General features: G+C 40.8%; 1 protein-coding gene across 22 annotated transcripts in view; it reads left to right on the top strand.

Moving 5' to 3' along the window:
- The window catches only part of NEK1 (NIMA related kinase 1), a 137,214-nt gene extending 119,238 nt beyond the window's left edge, over nt 1-17,976 (top strand). For 21 of the 22 annotated variants that reach the window (XM_043513362.1, XM_043513351.1, XM_043513360.1 and 18 more), the window contains 4 exons: nt 5,472-5,683; nt 9,057-9,190; nt 9,458-9,590; nt 16,686-17,976. In XM_043513362.1, coding sequence (XP_043369297.1) covers nt 5,472-5,683; nt 9,057-9,190; nt 9,458-9,590; nt 16,686-16,699 — 493 coding nt within the window. In that variant the 3' untranslated portion in view covers nt 16,700-17,976. Of the gene's footprint in view, nt 1-5,471; nt 5,684-9,056; nt 9,191-9,457; nt 9,591-16,685 lie in introns of those variants that run through there. The other variant, XR_006280861.1, reaches the window with a different exon arrangement.
- Nucleotides 17,977-19,921: the final 1,945 nt, after the last annotated feature.

Below are 19,921 nucleotides of genomic sequence, written 5' to 3'. Positions count from 1 at the left end.
CTTAAGAGCCTTTAGTGAGGGACCTTGTCAAGGACTTGCAGAAAGTCCAAGTACTCTGTAGCCACTGAATTACCCTTGTTCATATGTTTGTTGACACCCTCAAAGAATTCTAACAGATTGATGAGGCATGATTTCCCTTTACAAAAGCCATGTTGACTGTTCCCCAACAATATTCCTGTGGGAATTCTGCACCAAAAAATTAAATTCTTCCACAAAAATATTTTAAAATTCTGCACATCTTATTTGTCAAAATAACACACTGTAATCACACCATTTTAAATTATTTGCTGAGAAGCATTTTGAAATAAATTACCAAAATAATTGAAAATGATGTGATTATATTGCTGCATTTGTTATTTTGACAATTAAAATATGCAGAATTTTAATTGTTTGGGGTTTTTATGTAGAATTCCCTCAAGAGTACCAGGGTTCTGTGTGGCACAATCTGGGTGCAGGGTCTGGGTGGAGGGGGGGAATAGGACTCTACTGGGGAATCCAGGTGAAGGTGGTTAGGGCTCAGTGGGGCTGGGTGGAGGGGTCATGGTGGGGGGGTTATAGTTGGGGCTCAGTGGTTGGGTCTGGGTATGGGGAGCTCCTGATGCAGGGGCTGAGGCTCGTGGGTGAGGATTTGGGGAGCTGGTAGGGGGATTCTGGGTGTGGGGGGGCTCCTGATGCAGAGGGGACTCGAGGGGGTTCTGGGCTGTGGAAGGGGTTTGGGGGGAGGGGTTCTGGATGTGCAGGAGGGGGAGGAGTCACCGTACAGGGAGCTGCTCCCCCTGCCTTCCTGCCCCTGCAGCCAGATCCCCATGCTGAGCCGCCGCCACCACCTCCTCCTCCTCCCCCCTGTGGTACAGAGCTTCCTGCAGCCAGGGGAAGTTTCTGGGGCGTGATCTGACACAGCACCATCTGTTCCGTGCAGGGAAGGGGGGGGAGAGACGGGGGGAAACTCAGTTTCCATCTCTCTCTTCTCTCCCCCTCCACCCCCCGAAGCTGGTAATGTCCCTGGACAGCCCAGGCATCCCCAGACCCCTCTCCCCCGCCCTGGTGATTTACCTGTTCTCCCCCACTCCAGTGATTTACCGCTTCTCCCCCCCCCGGCTGCCCAAACAAACACGTCTGAGCTAGGCATGCCAACTTTCTATTTGCAGAAAACTGAACATGTCAGCCATGCCCCTTCCCTGAGGACCCACCCCTTCCCCAAGGCCCCACCCACTCTTGGAGGCCCTGCCCATTGCTCACTCCATCCTCGCTCGTTCTGTTCCACCCATTAGGCAGGGAGTTGGGTTGTGGGAGGGGGTGGGGGCTCTGGGGTGGGACAACGTGTTGGGGTATGGGATCCGGGTGAGAGCCTGGCTGCAGGAGGTGGCTGGGTTGGAGCGCAGGAAGGGGGTTCGGGCTCCATTGGCACTCACTTCAGGAAGTTCCTAGAAGTGGTGACATGTCCCTTCGGCTCCTAAGTGCAGGGGTGACCAAAGGGCTCTGCGCGCTGCCTTTGGCCATGGACGTGGCCCCTGCAGCTCCCATTGGCTGTATTCTCAGCCAATGGGAGCTGTGAAGCTGGTGCTCGGGGCAGGGTGTGGTAAGTGCGTGGAGCCTCGCTGGCTTCCCCTGCGTCTAGGAGTCAGAGGGATATGTCACCACTTCCAGGAGCAGAATGGAGCCAGATAGGGAGCATGCCTGCACTGCAACTGGATTTTTAATGGCCCAGTCAGCAGTGCTGGCGGGAGCCGTCAGGGTCCCTTTTCCGGGTATTCCAGTTGAAAACCGGACACCTTGCAACCCTAATCTGAGCTGCTGAGGAGGGGTGAGTGAGTACTGGTGCAATTTCTCTTTGCTTCCCCACAGAAACTATTTTCTATAAGGCAGTGAAGGGAATCTGTTGGGTGGGGGCATTTTTCTGCTGCACCACAGTCGTGCAGAATTTCTCCAGGAATACCTACAGTCGTGTTTGGCCATTTGTCTGATAATTTGTTTGATAGTTTAAACCAATTTGCCTGGTACTGAAATTAGGTTTACTGGCCTGTAATTGCCAGGGTTACACTGGAGCCTTTCTTAAAAAGTAGGAATTACATTAAGTATCTTTCAGACATCTGGTACAGAGGCTGAGTTAAGTGGTAGGTTACGTACCATAGTAAGTAGCTCTGCAATATCATATTTGAGTTCCTTCATAACTCTTAGGTGAATACCATATGGTCCTGATGACTTATTTCTGTTTCAGATTATCAATTTTGTTCCAAAACCACCTCTATCAACAACTCAATCTGCAACAGTTGCTCAGATTAGTCACCTAAAAAGAACGGCTCAGATATTGGAATCTTCTTCACATCCTCTGCAGTGAAGACTGATGCAAAGAATTAGTTTAGCTTCTTGACAATGGCCTTGTCTTCCTTGTGTGCTCCTTTAATGGCTCCACTTATTATTTGGTACTCTTCCTGCTTCTGATGTACTTACAAAAACTAACAGCAATTTTTTTGCTAGTGCAAATTCTTCAAATTCTTTTTTTGGCTTGTCTAATTATACTTTTACATTTGACTTGCCAGAGTTTGTTCCTTTCTATTTTTCTCAGTAGGATTTGACTTCCAATTTTTTAAGGATGCCTTTTTCTCTCTAACCACCTGATCAGTTACACAGGGTTTGTCTTCACTTACAAGGCCCTTCACAGCCTATTTCCACTCTGCCTATCATTTTTCATTCACTATCAAGATGTTGACTCCTGCCTCCGATTGGCCCACTTGTTAAATTTTCAAATAAGCACCTTTGTGCTTTTTTCCATGCAGCCTCTCCATGCTTGGATGTAAACATCTGCAAAATTACCTCAGAATCCTCCTTTGCTGTGACTCCTACAAAAAACTTAACGGTTAGGATGTTGGTGTGCTGAGACCACTGCCTATCATGCTGACCAGTGTTCTTTCCTTGTACTCTCTATCTGTTGTCTTGCTGTGACGCTCCATCTGGTATTATCTGGACTGGTGATCTGCTAGGTCACTCCAATCCTTGACTCTGGGAGCCAGCCTTACCCTGCTCTGCTGTGAGAACTCCTGCTCCCGGGATGTTCACGTATACCCTCTGGCATGTAAGCTGCTCCTCCTCCGGTCCCAGACACAACCCTAGGAACCTCTGTCTTGCAGTGTCCAGTTATGCCTGCTGGACGCTGCAAGCTTATTTGAGTTTGTCAATTTAACAAAGAAATTGATATGCACCAGGGTTGTTATCCCAAGGGGAGTCTCTTATCATGTTTCAAACCAAACGAACTGCTTCAGGTAGAATAAATAACAGATTTATTAACTATAAAAATAGATTTTAAGCGATTTATAAATCAAAGCATAACAAGTCAGATTTGATCAATGAAATAAAGGCAAAACATTCTAAGCTGATCTTAACACTTTCATTGCCCTTACAAACTTAGATGCTTCTCACCACAGGCTGACTGGTTGCTCTTTAGCCAGGCTCTCCCCTTTGATCAGCGCTTTAGTCACTTTATGTGGTGTCTGTGGATGTAGGTGGAAGAAAGAGAGAGCATGGCAAATGTTGCTTCCTTTTATCATGTCCTTTCTTCCTTCTTGGCTTTCTCCTCCCTCCATCCCCCTTCAGAGTCATGTGAGGATTATTTCATCGCAGTTCCAAACTGACCAAAGGAAGGGGGGGTGACTCCCTCGAGAATCTAACGGATTCTTTTGTTGTTGCCTAGGCCAGCGCCCTTTGTTCCTGTGAGGCTGGGCTGCGTTTGTCCTATACTTGGCCTGATGAGGTGTGAACTGCCTCTCTGCTCTTGGAGAGTTTTTGCCTGGGCTTATTTTAAGCCATGAGGATACATTTTCTGCCTCATAACTACATACATGAAATTATAACCTATAATATTACTGTAATAACAATGCTCAGTGCATCATGAGCATTCCGACACTCGACATGACAAACTTTTCATTGGATACCCCACAATCATTTTACAAGGATGAACATGGGGGTGTAGGGTGTTCCCCCGAGGTACAGAGTATCACACTTGTCTTATACTGAGAGTGTAAGTTCTTTGTGGGCAGGAGCCATCTTTTTGTTCTGTGTGTACGGTGCCTAGCACAGTGGGGTCCTGTGACTAAGGCTCCTAGGTGGTACAAATAGTAATAGAATCAATATAGCCAAGCTACATTGCTAATTGGGGACAGCAGGGGAATGCTGGGGAAACTAATGTGCTGGCCTTTTACCTGTGGGGAACACGGTCTTCAAGAAAAGCAAATGTATCAAATCGTTTCAATGAAACTTCAGTTTGAACAGAAGTGAATGTGGCGAAGCATAAAATACCACCAGAGGCTGAAGGCTTGTGGAAAATATTCTGCTAAGTCTTACAATTTAAAAATGGTTCAGTGAGTTACTGTCATGAGCTGCTGCTAAATTTAAATACTTCGGTGTATTTTGCAGTCTAAATGTATTCTTGCAAGACTGGGTGTTTTTTTGTACTTTATTGTATAGGTATAGAAAACAGATGTGGTACTGTCACTGCTTATCAAGTACCTTACCACCATGGCTTATCATGTTTCACAAATTAAGTTGTACTATTACAGTGAAGGTTCATTCAGGATAAGTGTAACTCTGTATCCTGGCTTCTTCCTCAGTGAGAGACAGCTGGTTTGCCCTTCTATTTCTGAAAATGTCAGAGGCAATTCACACTTTTTTCTCCATGGGGCTCTAGGACTCGTTTGCTTCCCTTCCATCCTTACCCCAGTTTCTCACTCCAGCAAAACAAACAGAGCAGTGGTACAGTAATCCTGCTTTATCCACTGCTATCTTAATTTGGGGGAAGCAGCAAGTGAAACCTTTTTCCCCCACTCTCCTTTTGCTTAGTAGACCAAAACTTAAGGGATTTATTCAGAGTCAAAACTAATGCTGAGCTATTTTTCTTCTCCCAAAAACTTCATTGTGGTGGTACGGGCCTAGCAATGCTACATCTGCAAGATGATCCTCTCTGGTGTCAAAGAATGAGAGTTCTGCCATGACCGCTCCCAACTCTAAGGGCAGGCTCTTGCCATTCATTGTATTCAAGCTGTAAAGGAGAAAGCCCATCAGTCTAAGTGAATGCAAAAGGAGGACTTGTGGCACCTTAGAGACTAACAAATTTATTTGAGCATAAGCTTTCGTGAGCTACAGCACACTTCACGTAGCTCACGAAAGCTTATGCTCAGATAAGTTTGTTAGTCTCTAAGGTGCCACAAGTCCTCCTTTTCTTCTTGCGGATACAGACTAACACAGCTGCTACTCTGAAACCTGCAAAAAGGTAATGTATCATTTGCCAGTGTCATAGTCTTAACTGCCACACAAGTATAAGGTTTGGAATGACCTTTCTACCTAAGATAAGGAGGGAAAATATCACCCTCTTTCCAAGAATATGCCTATACATTTCGGTTCAGATTTAGAAGAAATTTTAGAGCTGTCGGGATGGTGTTACCTTTATATATTATTTGTGTATATTTCTCTTCTCCAAGTATGTTTGGTGAGGCAGATACAGACTTGCGGGCCCTTCAGGCCTCGATGGAACAGTTACTTAGGGAGCAGCCTAGTGAGGAATTCAGTGAAGAGGAGTTGTCTACCTTAAAGGCAGATACTGCAGCACGCATAACAAATGGTACTGAGTTGGATGATGAGGATGACAACAACCCCAGCAGTGAAAGTTTACTTAATGAAGAATGGCAATCAGGTATAAACTTTGTTACTTGCAATTTTTCTTACTGATGATAGTGATATAAATACAGAATTCAGTAACAATTCTATAAAGGGTTTTAGCATACAGTCTGTATAAAAGACATTATACAGAATTAAGCTTCATTTTATTACAAAACTTGGAAAAGTCAAATTATAATTAGATCTTATTTAGGGTTATAGCATATAACCAGTGTTGAAGGGAAATGTTTAGTCTTCAGTGGACAAAGATTACAAGTGAGTATGAAGTGACTTTATCTAAAGCTGTTACCTTCAGGAAAGGTCTAAGACTATGTACTGCTGCACATAATCTTTTCCCACCTACAGTGCATGATTGTGTCACATAAATGAGAACAGGCAATATAAGATGGTCTGACTGGAATAAATGAGAAGCTGCATTAGGATAAAGCATACAAGGGACGAGGTTTTTCAGCCTTGCCATTACCAGAAATATCTATTAATGCAATGGAACTGAAAATATGATTTAGTTTCAGAAAATCCCATTACCTTGTTGCTTTTAGGATGTGATGTTAACAGCATAAAATGCTGTATTAAAGTCTTAATCTTATGCTTCAGATTCTAAAATTCTAGTTAAAAGTAGAATATTTTCATACTGCTTAAAAAAGGCAAATGTGAACATTTAGGAAGTGGTCAGGATAAATGAAGGAATTTTAATGAGTTCTACCTTGTGTAGGAATATAGTATAATTTATGCAAGTGTAAAAGCATAACAATATTCAAGAAATAAGGTTGTATAGATATCTCTATCATTCTTGGATTGATGTAGGGTATGTCTCATCAAACCAAAGAGATGTGATGTCCTTGTAGTATAATACTTCGATTTATAATAGTACTTTTTTGAGAGATCTCAAAAAAAAATGTATAGAAATTAAACAAGCCTCATAAACTACTACTGCTTTTCTCCTCCTAATTCCCACTTGTCTCTGTAGATGTCCCCATTTTACAGGTAATTAAAAGTATTGTTCACTCATGAATTTTTATCAGAAGTCTCTCACTATTGGTGTCTTCTTAACAAGACTCTAGGAGCTGGGGCATTATTTCATAAGAATCTTAGCTTTCATTTTTAATAAAAAAAAGTATTTTAGACCTTATGGTACAGAGTAAAACTTGAAAACACAACTCCTACAGGCTCAAAATCCAGAGGGCAACCTCTCCCCCCTATAATATAGTGCTTTAAAGATGTCTTGATTTGAAGATATGCTTATGATTTTTTTAACACTTTAGGTTGGCAATACTAGATTAAGCTTGTAATTTGGTCAAGACTGTAACTTGCCATAGTCATGGAGAGCATTAGTGGTAGAATTTGGAACTGGAATTTGAGATTTCTGGGATTTAACTACTAGACAATGCTACTTACTTTGCAAAATTTGTTAATGTAAGCTTTATGACAGTACTTCTCGGTTTCTATTGGCAATTTAAAAAGCACAGTAATAGGTATGTGCTCCCTACATTAAATTGGAAACACAAATCTCCTCTCAAAGTCCATGCACCATGTTGTACAGATCTCTGAGCTGTTGTCAGAAGTGAACCCAAGGGTTGCATGCATGCGTATTGTTTTAGGGGGAGATTTAGGACAGTTAGGTATCCACCTTTGAAAATCATCCCTTAATGATAAAGATTGTATATGTTCTGCCTAAATTAATGGATGGGCGCATTTTATTAAGCTGTTAGAGTAGAACCTCAGTGTTATGAACACCAGAGTTATGAACTGACCGGTCAACCACAGACCTCATTTGGAACCAGAAGTACGCAATTGGGCAGCAGTAGAGACACCCCCCCCCCCCAAAGAAAAGGCAAATACAGTACAGTACTGTGTTAAACATAAACTACTAAAAAAAGGAAAAGTTTAAAAAAGGTTTGACAAGGAAAGGAAACTCTGTGTTTGTTTCATTTAAATTAAGATGATTGGAAGCAGCATTTTTTTCTTCTTTATAGTAAAGTTTCAAAGCTGTATTAAGTCAATGTTCAGCTGTAAACTTTTGAAAACAACCATAACATTTTTGTTCAGAGTTACAAACAACCTTTATTCCTGTGGTGTTCATAACTCTGAGGTTCTACTGTATATAAAAATTTCTGCTTAACATGTACAGAGCAATAGAGAAACTGAAGAAACATTTGCTGTTCCTGTTTCCTACTCCTGTTGAAAGGTCTCTGAATTGTTGGTTTCTGACCAGATATCATGTAGTTTTCCGTAGATGAGGTATTATCTTGGTGTCCTTAATGTAAAGAAATTGCTTAATAAATACGAGTGAGCTCCAAGCCTTAATAGCTCATCTGTCTTACACTAATTCTCTTAGATCATGTCTTGACTCAAAAAATAAATGTTTTTAAAAAGTATTGGCTAACAGGGTTTAAAAGAATTTCTATCTTGTGCAGGCCAGGCAAATAATACTTTTAAAAAATATTTTAGCTGGTTATGGTTCACTCTAAGCTCCCACATGTCTTGACCATGTCCAGCTAACAAGTTGAAAAACATGACTTGTCTTGTCTTCACTATGTGCAAAGTACAGCTGTTTTTCTTCCCTACACAGTAGGGCACATGTGGGCTAGTTTTGCTACCAAATCAGGATGTGAAGTGAGAACTTGGCAGTTAGCTAAATTATGACTAAAAAAAGGAGGACCTGTGGCACCTTAGTCCTCCTTTCCTTTTTGCGGATACAGACTAACATGGCTGCTATTCTGAAATCTAAATTATGCCTGGGTTTTCCCCAGAAGTCACCTAGATTTATTGTGGTTGGAGAAGGATGTACCTTAGCACAGAAGGAATCCAAACAGATGATTCTTTATATTCAAATCTTTATCTGCAGATGGAAGATTAGATGCCAGATTAAGGACTCATTTTGTAGGCTTTTGCAACCTGCCCTAGTGTGTTAGACCCATTTTTGAGACTTGAGGAGTGGTTACATGGAACTTTACCCAGCAATTCTGTTTCAATGCCAAGCTTAAGTCAGATGTCTGTTTTGGGACAGCTGTTTTATTCTTTTATGTGAATTGTTACTGCTGGTTAATCTACAGAGTGGGGTGTATGGAGAAGACAGCTATGTAACATTCCAGCACCAGGGACACTCCGACTGTATTGGTTCCACAGAGTCACATTCACGCACCTTCTTTCCTCACAATTTCTTCAGATCATCCAAAGGAGAAAGGGTCTGTTAACACTTTTAATTAGTGTCTCAGTGCTGCTGTGAATGTGTGGTAGCATGTGGCACATTCTTGAAGTGAACTGCCTTCAATTTGGTTCATGGGTCTGGATGGATTTCAAAAGTTCAGGTACATGGAAGCAATATATTCAGAACTGAAGTGGGATGAAACTTTTTGAATTGTTTCTCCTGTTGTATATTCCTTTCCTAGACAACAGTGATGCGGATGTTGCCAGCGAATGTGAAGCATATGACAGTGTCTTCAGCCATTTGGAAGAATTGAGATATAATCTGGAGCGGGAAATAGGCTTTGATAAATTCATTGAAGTTTATGATAAAATAAAGGTTTGTGGAGTGCTCTAAGTGAAAAATAGATCAATCTACCTTGAGTTGCTCATTGCTGCATAGTGTTATATGACTAGAATTTATGAACATTCCTCTAACTTCATATTCTGTTCTGCATACTAATGCTAATATAGAAAATTTCATTGTGTGACCCAAAAGATAAATGTTTGTTTTAATCCATGATTCTTTTTATAAAATTGTAGATTGTTTCATTTTATGTTCATTTCAAATATTAAATTGGACCACTTGCATTGTCTACTCTTATAGGCAATACATGAAGATGAAGATGAGAATATTGATATTTGTTCAACAATAGTTCAGAATATTTTGGGAAATGAATATAAACATCTGTATGCCAAGATTCTTCATTTAGTGATGGCAGACGGAGCCTATCAGGAAGGTAATGTTCTTAACACTTTATTGCAATTGCGTACTATTTCTTTATTATATTCTCCGACCTGGATAATGTTATTTGTGATAGTCTCTGACATCAATAATATTTTTTCTAAAACAAACAGTTTTAAACTCATTATTACATTAATTACTTGTATTAAAAACTATCAGAAATTCACAAAGGATATTTGGGAAAAAAAATCGTTACAGCAAATAGTAGTTAAGGAAATTTATCAAATTTCTCACATTGAACATTTTTTATTAGTACTGTGCACATTCATAGAATCATAGAATATCAGGGTTGGAAGGGACCTCCGGAGGTCATATAGTCCAGCCCCCTACTCAAAGCAGGACCAATCCCCAACTAAATCATCCCAGCCAGGGCTTTATCAGGCCTGACCTTACATTCCTTTTGTGGCGAATCACAGATGTGCTCCTAAAGGTAAAGTTGGTTATTTAGCTCTGGAACATATATGAATGAGATCAATAAAGAAGGAATATAATAAATGGTAAAGCTTTCAAAACTAAAATTATTTTGCTGAAAAGCGGTGATTGTTACAAATTCATTATTGCTTTTCCTTCAATGAGTTGCAATGGTAGCTGAACCAGGTTCTCTGCAGCTCCTCCTATTCACTACTGCACAGGTGACTCTTCCCTTTCTCAAAAAAGTGTCAAAAAATGCAGTCCATCATGCTCCTGCTATCTCAGTACACTGGCACACTTATACTAGGTGCACCTTTTCAGAAACCAAGCCAACGTTCATGATTCTGATGAAAAAAGCATTGCCAAATTCTAGGACCGGGCTGAATAATAATAATTCAGGATAATTAACTGAAGTACTACTTATACTTCAAATCTGAATAGATATTGGTATAGGGAGAGAGAACACGATAAGACAAATTCCCTAGGGAAATTCTCAACTACAGGCAGAACGTGCCAGTGCTACTGCACTCGCCTACTTCCATGACACCAGTGGTCAAGACAACAAACTGTTGCTGTTGTGGATGGATTCAAGGTTTGGTAATAAACAAAACCATCACACAAAGTGGTTGTCATCCAGCCTCTGTAATAGAAAATCTCTTCCAAATCAGAGTGACCCTCTTGGCTACTCAGTATAGCAAAAGAGGGAACCAACAGCAAAGGAAGCAAAGTAGCAGTCCTTTTTTCCTTGAACTTAAAATTCAGAAGAGACCCTACCTTGGACACAGCTCCCATTGGCTAACTGAGGCCACTGGGAGCTGTGGGAGGCTGTGCCTGTGGATGGTCAACATCAGCAAAATGTCTTGTGGCCTGCAATCGGATTACCCTGATGGGCTGCAGGTTGCCCGCCACTGCACTAGACAAATTGGTGTGGATTCCTCCTGCAGTCCTACATTCCCAAGAATGGTGGTTAGATCAGAACAGATGGATAGATATAGGGGGTGTATGTACATTTTTCCTGCCACCTCCCAACCAAGACCGTCATTACCAATGATTGTCTCATAGGGTGGGATTCGCACCTAAGAGTTTTGTGAACCCACACATTAAGGGTAGAGTGAGAAGCTGCTTGTCATGTGTCCTTGCACTTTGAGCAATTTACAAGGCTTTACCTTGCTTTTTCCTCTCACATCAAAGGCTTCTTCGTTTAGACCAACAATGCAACCACAAGATACTAAACTGGCAGGTCAGGGCACAGTCCGATCAGCTATGCCAGGAAGCAATGAATCTCTGGGACTTTACTTATCAAGAAAGATATTTCTCCCATTGCTGCTCACTTACTGGGCTCTCAGAACCAGTTGGCTGACCCCCTCAGCAAGAGATTCTCCCAGTGTTATGAATGGGTTCCTCAAGAACAGTGTGCTAAGGACTGTCTTCCAAGCCTGGGGTATTCATTGAGTCTCTGACCATGGATAAAAAAGAGTAGGTGCACTAGTTCTATGAAATGTTGGTCACTGCTCCACAAGAAGGCCCTGAGACATTCAAAAGGGAGAGCTCCTGTGAGATTCCAAATGGCTCCAATATTGTGAAGTCTTCTAAAGCATATTGTAAAAGCCAGACCTTAAAACAGGATTTGGTACCTAGGATGTCTATTTTGGACAGCCGTACCCAGGTTACTAGAGGTTCTGCCTGAAAGAGATCTGTGTCATCAAACTCTGTTATCCCTTTGATATCTATATCATCATCCTGTACTTCTGCATTGGTACCAATGTAGTTTGACCCAGATCTTTCTCCTATCAGGCATATGGGTTCTGTACCATCGGTAGTGAAGCTGGCTTTCACAGGAATTCATCTAATTCTTACCTATATACCACTGGTTCCAAAAGAGTTTAGATATGCTAAAGACCACCATGTCTCCAGTAAGCCAGGGTCTCTGTTACTAAACCGTACTGGTCATCTTGCAATCTGCTGGGTCACCAACTCCACATCTGTCATTGAGGCCATTTTACTCACCAACTTCAGTCATTCAGGGCAAACAATTCTCTCTCACACACAAACGCTCACACCCCACACCCACCCACCTGTTTTCACCTCCCCCTGAATATGTTGAAGAGGACTCTGACTCACAAATTTTAGTAAAGGGTTCTCCTGTATATTCTAGGAGGCATCATTTGCCCACATGTACTGACACTATAGAAGAAACAAGACCTCAACTCCCACCCACTGAGTATGACCAGTGGTTGATGTCTTTCCCTATGCCCTTTGGACCCTCCCCCAGTGTGCTTGTTGGGATCCTCTGGCTATTTACCTCTTCCAGTTTAGGTCAGCATCTATTCACTCCCAAAGGGAGCATACACAGTGTCATTCTTCTCAACCTCCTCTCTCATCTTCCCAAACAGAGAAGGGGAGACTTTTGAGGAGCAGGAGGCAAGGGCTGACAAAGAGGTGACACCTGTTTATTAATATTTTGTCGCCATTGCCTGATGAAGCCATCATCCCTTCACTACCTTCCATGGCGGATGACTTCAGGATCTTTCAGGAGCTGATGAAGCATATTGCCAATATGCTTCAAATTCCATTGGAGGAGGTCCAGAATTCTAACTATAAATTCCTGAACATTTTGCACAGCTCAGCCTGTATGTGGGTAGCCATCCCTGTCAGTGAACTTTGCCAGAGCCTGCTAAGATTATCTGGCAGACTCCAGTTACCACAGCACCTACTTGCAAATATGCAGCTAAAACGTACTATGTCCCAGTTAAGGATTCTGAGCTTTTATTTTCTCACCCTATACCTCTTTAGTAGTGGAGGCCATCAATGGATAAGTGCAATTCTAAGTCTGCCCTTTTCTCCAAAGATCACAAGAGACTTGACCTCTTTGGTTGTAAGTCCGACTCCTCGGCCACATTACAGTTTCAAGTTGCGAACCACCAGGGGTTTATGTCAAAATATGGTTGGTTATTTAAACTACAAGTTTAATTCTCTTATTCAAAACTTACCAGCTGAGCATCAGAAAGGTCAACCTTTGGCAAAAAAATCATTACAGACATGCCTCCTTTAAATGCTACCTACACTGCAGCACAGTCCATAACCACCATGACTGTGATGTGACGAGATTCTTGGCAGCAGCTGTTGTTTCCCTAGTGAGGTTCAGAGTACTGTTGACCTTCCTTTTAACAGCCATCAAACTATTTGCTAAGTCTACCACTGACTTTCTTCACCCTTTGAGGAACTCAAGGACCATGCTCAAATCCCTTGGGATCTATACACCTGTGAACAAAAGAAGTTTAGCCGGTCTCAAGATTTCACAGCAGTCTCTTTTGCACCATTTTTCTAACTTCCATAGGCCACCTGAGTTACCACCAAGAGACCTAGATATTTAAAGAAGCCAGCTTCTGCCACAGCTACTTGGTCCTACCATTCACATCTTCTAAGCACCAGTTTGGATGGCTTGGACAGGAGTCTTAACCGTTTAGTTGACAGATCTTACTGCTATACCAGCCTATGGTCAATCCCCTTTTTGGATACCATCTCTCTCAATTTCAAGCTGCATGAGAGAGCATAACATTGGACAAATAGATATTGGAAATCATAACATCTAGTTACACCATTTCATTTCAATTCCATCCCTTGCCCACCACCCCCGTCCCTTTTCAGCTATCTATCTCATGCTCAATTGCTGACACAAGAGATTGCCTCTCTTCTGTGTTTAGGAGCCATAGAACCAGTTCCTGTATAGCACAAGGGAAAGGGATTCTACTCTACTCAAAGTACGTTCTGGTTTCCAGAAAGAACAGAGGATGGAGGCCAATCATAGACCTGGGACATCTGAACAAACAAGTGAAACAAAATAATTCAGGATTGTGACCCTTGCAGGCACAATTTCCTCTCTAGATTCTGGAGGTTGGTTTATGACTTTCAGCCTACAAGAACACTTTTTTATGTGGTATTCCAACCTTCTTACAAGAAGTTTCTTCTATTCCTGTTCAATTAGGACCATTACCAGTACCAGGTGTTCCTTTTTGGCCTCTCCTTGGCTACAAGGATATTCTCAAAGGTTATAGCAGTCAGCCACACACCTTCATCATGGAGGCATAATCATCTTCTCTTATCTAAGCGATTAGTTGTTCAGAGCGGACCTTATCAGAAAGTATTATCAGTGGTACAGGTGATACAATCCCTATTCTGCAGCCTAGGCCTCCAGCTCCATCTCAAGAAGTCCATTTTGATACCACTTCAGCATCTAAATTGTATAGAAGGTTTTCTGGATGTGCTGGCAGGCAGGGCTTATCCGTTCCAACAGATTTCTCACCTTCCAGAGTTTCATCTCAAGAATTCAGTGCATTCCCCAGTTGGCAGTGAGAAACTGTCTTCAACTGCTGGGGCACATAGCAGCTTGTATTTTGTATTTCAGCATGCCAGGTTACATCTTTGCTGTCTCCATTGATGGCTTTGGATGGGCTACAGACTAAACAAGCACAGTCTGGACAAGCACAATCTGTTCCATCAGTTGAGTGACTGCAGAACTCACTGGGGAAGACCCTGTGAATATCGGTGCCAGAGCCACATTTATCTAAAATCCTTCTACTGTCATGATAACATCAGATGCATTATGCTTGAGATGGGGGACACAGCTGGGACCCCACACAATTCAGGGCAAATGGTCACTGCAAGCACAGCTCTTCTGCATCAACTTTCTGGAGTTGAAAGCGGTCAGAAATATTCATTTTTCATTTTCTCCTTCTAATTGAGCCAATTCAATCAAGATAATGACAGACAGCATGGCCTGCGTGTATTATATCTATTGTGAAGGAGACGCACATTCCCCTCTCTCTGCACCAAAGTGATAAAACTCTGGAATTGGTGCATAGCCAATAATACAGTCATCTCAGCAGAACTGCCTGGTATAAAAAACACAAGGACAGATAACCTCTGCAGACATTTCTCCATAAATTACAAATGGGAGCTAAACACCTAAGTCCTCAACAGACTATTCTTAGCTTGAGGATTCCCAGAAGTCAATCTTTTTGCCCCAGCAGCCAATATGAAGTGCAACAAATTCTGTTCCAGGGCAGGTTTTGAGCCTTAATCTCTAGGAGATGCCGGTCTCATTTCATGAATAGGGAGCCCTCTTTTTATGCACATCTATCACCACCATTGCTTCTAAAGGTTCTCAACAATATCAAGCAAGACCGAATGGTAATCATTTTGATTGCTCCATTTTGGCTAAGACAAGTTTGGTATCCTTATTTCATCCAATTTGCCTCTTACCCATCTGTTGTCTCAGAATGCTGGTCAGATGCTTCACCCCAACCTGGAGGTTCTGCGGTTCCTCGCATGGCTTCTCAGTGGTTCTCAAGATTAGAGATTTCCTGTTCCTTAGAAGTGCAGGTATTAATGAATAGTAGAAAAGAATCTGTAAGACATAATTACCTCCAGAAATGGACATATCTTTGGTGTAATAGGTGAAAGCTTTCACCTGCCCGTTCTTCTCTTTCCAGAGTCTTGGATTACTTGTTAGAATTGATAAGATTGGGATTTTTTTTGAGTTCCATCAGGGTTCGCTTAGAGGTGATTCCAGCTTTTCACTCTCCATTAGAAGGTTTTTTGATCTTCATCCATCCTATCATAGTGAGCTTTCTGAGAGGTCTAGTGAATCTCATCTCACCAACCAGAGATCCTTGTTCTTAATTGCCTCAAGAAACATCCTTCCAAGTTACTAGCTATGTGCTCCTTCTTACAGCTATCTGTGAAGACAGCCTTCTTGGTGGCCATCATCTCTGCCCTTAGGATCAGGGAACTGGGGGCTCTAATGGAAGACCCTCTATTCACAATGTTCTCTACAAAAAGGTGTTACTTTGACCCCATCCAAACAAATTTTATCTAAGGTTTTTTCTGAATTTCATATGAATCAGACCATTCACCTTCCAGTTACTTTCCCAAAGTCACATCAGACTAGATAAGAAACTTCTTTCCATACCATAAATGTGAGGAGGCTGTTAGCCTTTTACCTGGATAGAACTAGACCCTTTAGAAAAATCTTTTAGGCTTTTTTGTGTCGATTGCAAACAGATTTCAGTGATCCCCAGTCTCTATGCAGAGACTCTCAAGATGGATCTCTGGTTATATTTCATTACCTGGAATGAGTTGGCTGATGATCAGCCGTCCCTTAGAGTGTTCTCTTTACAACAGAGAAAGAACTGAGGCCGGTTTGCCCATACAATGCTTTATATCCTCGGTGTGGGGGCACGTGTATTGGCTGAATGGGCACTATTACCAAAAATCTCCAATCAAAGGTGCAAGGGCATGTGTGCATTTGAAGTTCAACATCCATATGGACATCCATCTTGAAGAACTCCAGTTACTACATAGGCCGAGTAATCTCTCTCTCTCTTAGTAGTGAAAGGATTTCATTGTGATAATAGCTTCTTGTATATGATTTAAGTTCAACAGGCCATATAGAGTGCAGGAATCTTAAGAAGTTTATTAGTCCAGTAAAGATGTAATGCTATTCTTTGCTTTACAGGCTTGTATGCATAGTGCTTTCAGTGCTGTTTTGAAGTCTAATTTTTTTACAGTTCATTTCAGTCTTATTTTGTAATAGAATTTTTATCATATATGGTTGCTTACTTAACTGTTTATCTTAAGTTTTACTGAATCTGCTAAATTTTTTTTCTCCTCTCTACAGATAATGATGAATAAACCTGCCTCAGGAAATGCGATATGTAGGTGTCTGGATTCTGTACAGCAGAATTGCGAGATACAATGGAAAAAGTAATAACTGAATAAGGAGCAAGAAAGTGGGAGACCTAAGAAAAGCATGCTGATTGCATGAAGAAGATGGAAAAAACATGCCTATATTTCAGATGAGATGTTTGTTTCCTCATTTTTAAAGTTACCTGCTGCAGAAATTACACTTTATCTTAAAATTTTCAACCAAAGGAGGATGGCCCAGAAGATGTTTTTGTTTTTTTAAATCAAGATAGATTTATCATGTAATAGAGGCCTTGCCATATTAACTGTTGGCTGTTAGGTGTAAGCAGTTAAAAGCATTACCATGTTTTGAAAATACCTGCTTCTAGCTCTTCATTTGCACACTAAAAATAATTCTGTTTATCCCTACTAAAGATTGTACTTCATTTTCAGTTGACCAGTTACTGTATTTAAATAATCACATTGTGTCAATAGCCCAAGTTTGAATATTTCACATTTTTAGAATAAAACTGGTAGCATGTTGAAGTTTCAATTTGTCACTTTTTAACCAGTGTCACCTGAACTATCTGAATAGTTTTTGCAAATTGAGGCAAACTGGTCTTTAACACATCATTGAAAAAGTTAATTTTTTTTTCAAAGGGGTAATGGAATTCCTTTGGAATGGGAGAGTTTCTATCATCGTTCTAGCAGACGCATTCAATATTTTGAATTTTGCTATCTTCTCTAACTATAAAGCTGTGCAAAAGTTAAGGCTGCTCTCTTCCCCTCCCTGCTCCCACTCCTGCCACACACACACAAACAAAATGGGATAACCTTCAGTACTGTTACTGTTGTCATTTTGACACTGATGATTTGTTGTGTGATCTCCCAGGACAATATATACCTAGATTTTCCCCGTACTCTGCTCCTCTGTCGGAGGGTACACCATATTGGCAAAATACGGTGTGGTTTTTTTCCCCCAGAGACAATGGCTAGAAAGTGTTACTATTCTGTGTTTATAACAGGTCAGGTATTACAGATCAAATGAAACTTATAATTTTCAATTACCTTATTGGAGAGAGATGGATTTTTCAACCCCTGAGTAATAGCAAGCTCAGTTGGAAAAATTTAAAAATTAAATTATTTTAGCACTAAGTGAAAGTTAATATGTACATTATTTCTAATCTTCATAAATAAATACTTGATTTTTGTATAACTATTTTTATGGTGGTATTACTATTAAAAATTCCTTTCTTGCCCATTGCGGGGGGCAAAACAAGGTTAAATTTTTTTGTTTCTGTGGAATTTTGTTTCTTTACATGTTTTAGAACCAGAGTGTCAAATTAATTGGAGGAAGAGGGTCAAAATCCTTTGTTCTCTTGGCTGGGTTATCAATTTAGGAATCCACAGTGAGATTCCCACTGATGTCAGTGGGAGATTGTACAAAGATCAGAGGTAAATGGCAATGATGTATTACCTAAACTTTCAGTTGTTGTTTATTCAATACCTTAGTATTGTCTCATTAAGTAGAAAAATTAACTTCACCTTTACGACCTGTCCTCTTCCTATCTGGTGTTTCTCTTCTTTCCCCATCTTTTCTCTGTTTCTCTTTGTCTTTACTACATGTCTCCTTTTTTATTCCCTCTGCAACAACTCTGTTCTTCCCTCCAGGCTTTATTCTCTTCCTCTTTCCCCATTTTATCCACTAAAATGGTCAGTAGTTAAGTAGTTAAGCCTGACATTTCAAGTGTCTGTAGAGATAACGATACCAAAAAATTAACTGGGAATGGGGGAGATCACACCTTTTTAAAATTTATTGTTACAAGCTGTCTGCAGACTCAGCTGCACCCTTTGACACTGGTTTTAGTTCATATTTTCAACTTTATCTTTGTAATTGTTTAGAAACAAATTTAAAAAAAAAATCCCAGCTTCTGCAGGATCTGAATATGCCATTCAGACAACAAGTATACATCAAACTGGCTGTTGGATTCTTTTGTCCTAAAATCTTAAACTTCCACAAAATTCCTGAGATGAAATCCTAGCCCAGTGACGTCAATGGAAATTTTGCTATTGACTTCAGTGGGCCAGGATTTCACTTAAATGTGCGTTACTTCAAACGCATTACCTACACTAGGCACGGCTTGCTTCCTATAAGAGTAGGAAGTAAGTTTGGCCATACTGAGTGGACTACAAGGTTTTAAGATGATGGGAGTACTTTTGCCATTTAACTGTTTGTGCGGAATCTATGCATATTTTTCACATTTAAAAAAGAGAATAATCTTAAAGCCTTCCAATCAATTCTGAGTTCTCCTAAATCCCTCGAGCTAATTTAAGGTTGCATGAAATAGTAAATAAGAATATTATGCAAGTATGGAAAAATTACTCTCCACATTTTAAAAAATATTAATCTGTCTAAATGTACACTATACGAGGATCAAGACAAATGTTTGCAGATTTCAATTTATGTAGAAGAATTATTTTATGTCAATTGTTTAAATAGTTGGTTGGCAATTAACACAAAACCCCAGCTAATTATAAGAGGAGGTTGTCCATAGCATGTGTAGTATCTTGAGTGTAAGTTATGGCAATTTATTTAAAGAAATGCTCTTTAGGCTCAGAATTTACTGGGCCTTAAAATTACTTAAGGAAAAAAATCGCTTGTTGAGAATCTAATTTTGCAATGACTTTCCATTATAGAAAAAAACTTAATAGCAAAAATTAGCCCACTATGGGTCTGATCCTTAAGCCCTGTGCATTTGAAATTCCTGTTTACTGCAAATTGAGTTTTGAGCTTCTTTTCTCAATTTCTTCACTCCTTCCGCCCATCGGAGCAAAGTAGGCCAAACTGAGCACTAGCTGAAAGCTAAGAGGTGCTCCATATGCAAAGAGACTTTTAAGAGCTGCAAAAAGATAGATAGTTCTCCACGACTACTTCCAGCATGGGGACCATCAATCTTCCAGGCAAAGGCTTTCTGATTCAGGACATATTGTCAGAGCCTCTGGTGCCTGCCACGTCAACAGATTCCATCAGAGATGCCTCCACCAGGATGGGTTTGTCCTCTTCTTAAATCAGCTCTCCGGACTCAGTAAACCGGATTGTCCTCTGCGCAAAAAAAAAAAAAAAAAAAAGGCATTTCAGGTGTAAATAAAAAACCTGCCCACACCTTGAAAGAGAAAAAAGCCCCTCGGTCGCATCCCAGTTGTGGAATAATCAGTCAGGAAGAAATTTGG

This window comes from Dermochelys coriacea, chromosome 4, assembly GCF_009764565.3.
Source record: "Dermochelys coriacea isolate rDerCor1 chromosome 4, rDerCor1.pri.v4, whole genome shotgun sequence".
NCBI classification, from domain to species: domain Eukaryota; kingdom Metazoa; phylum Chordata; order Testudines; family Dermochelyidae; genus Dermochelys; species Dermochelys coriacea.
Note: the sequence above shows the minus strand (reverse complement) of the source record. Positions and strands in the feature narration are given on the sequence as shown.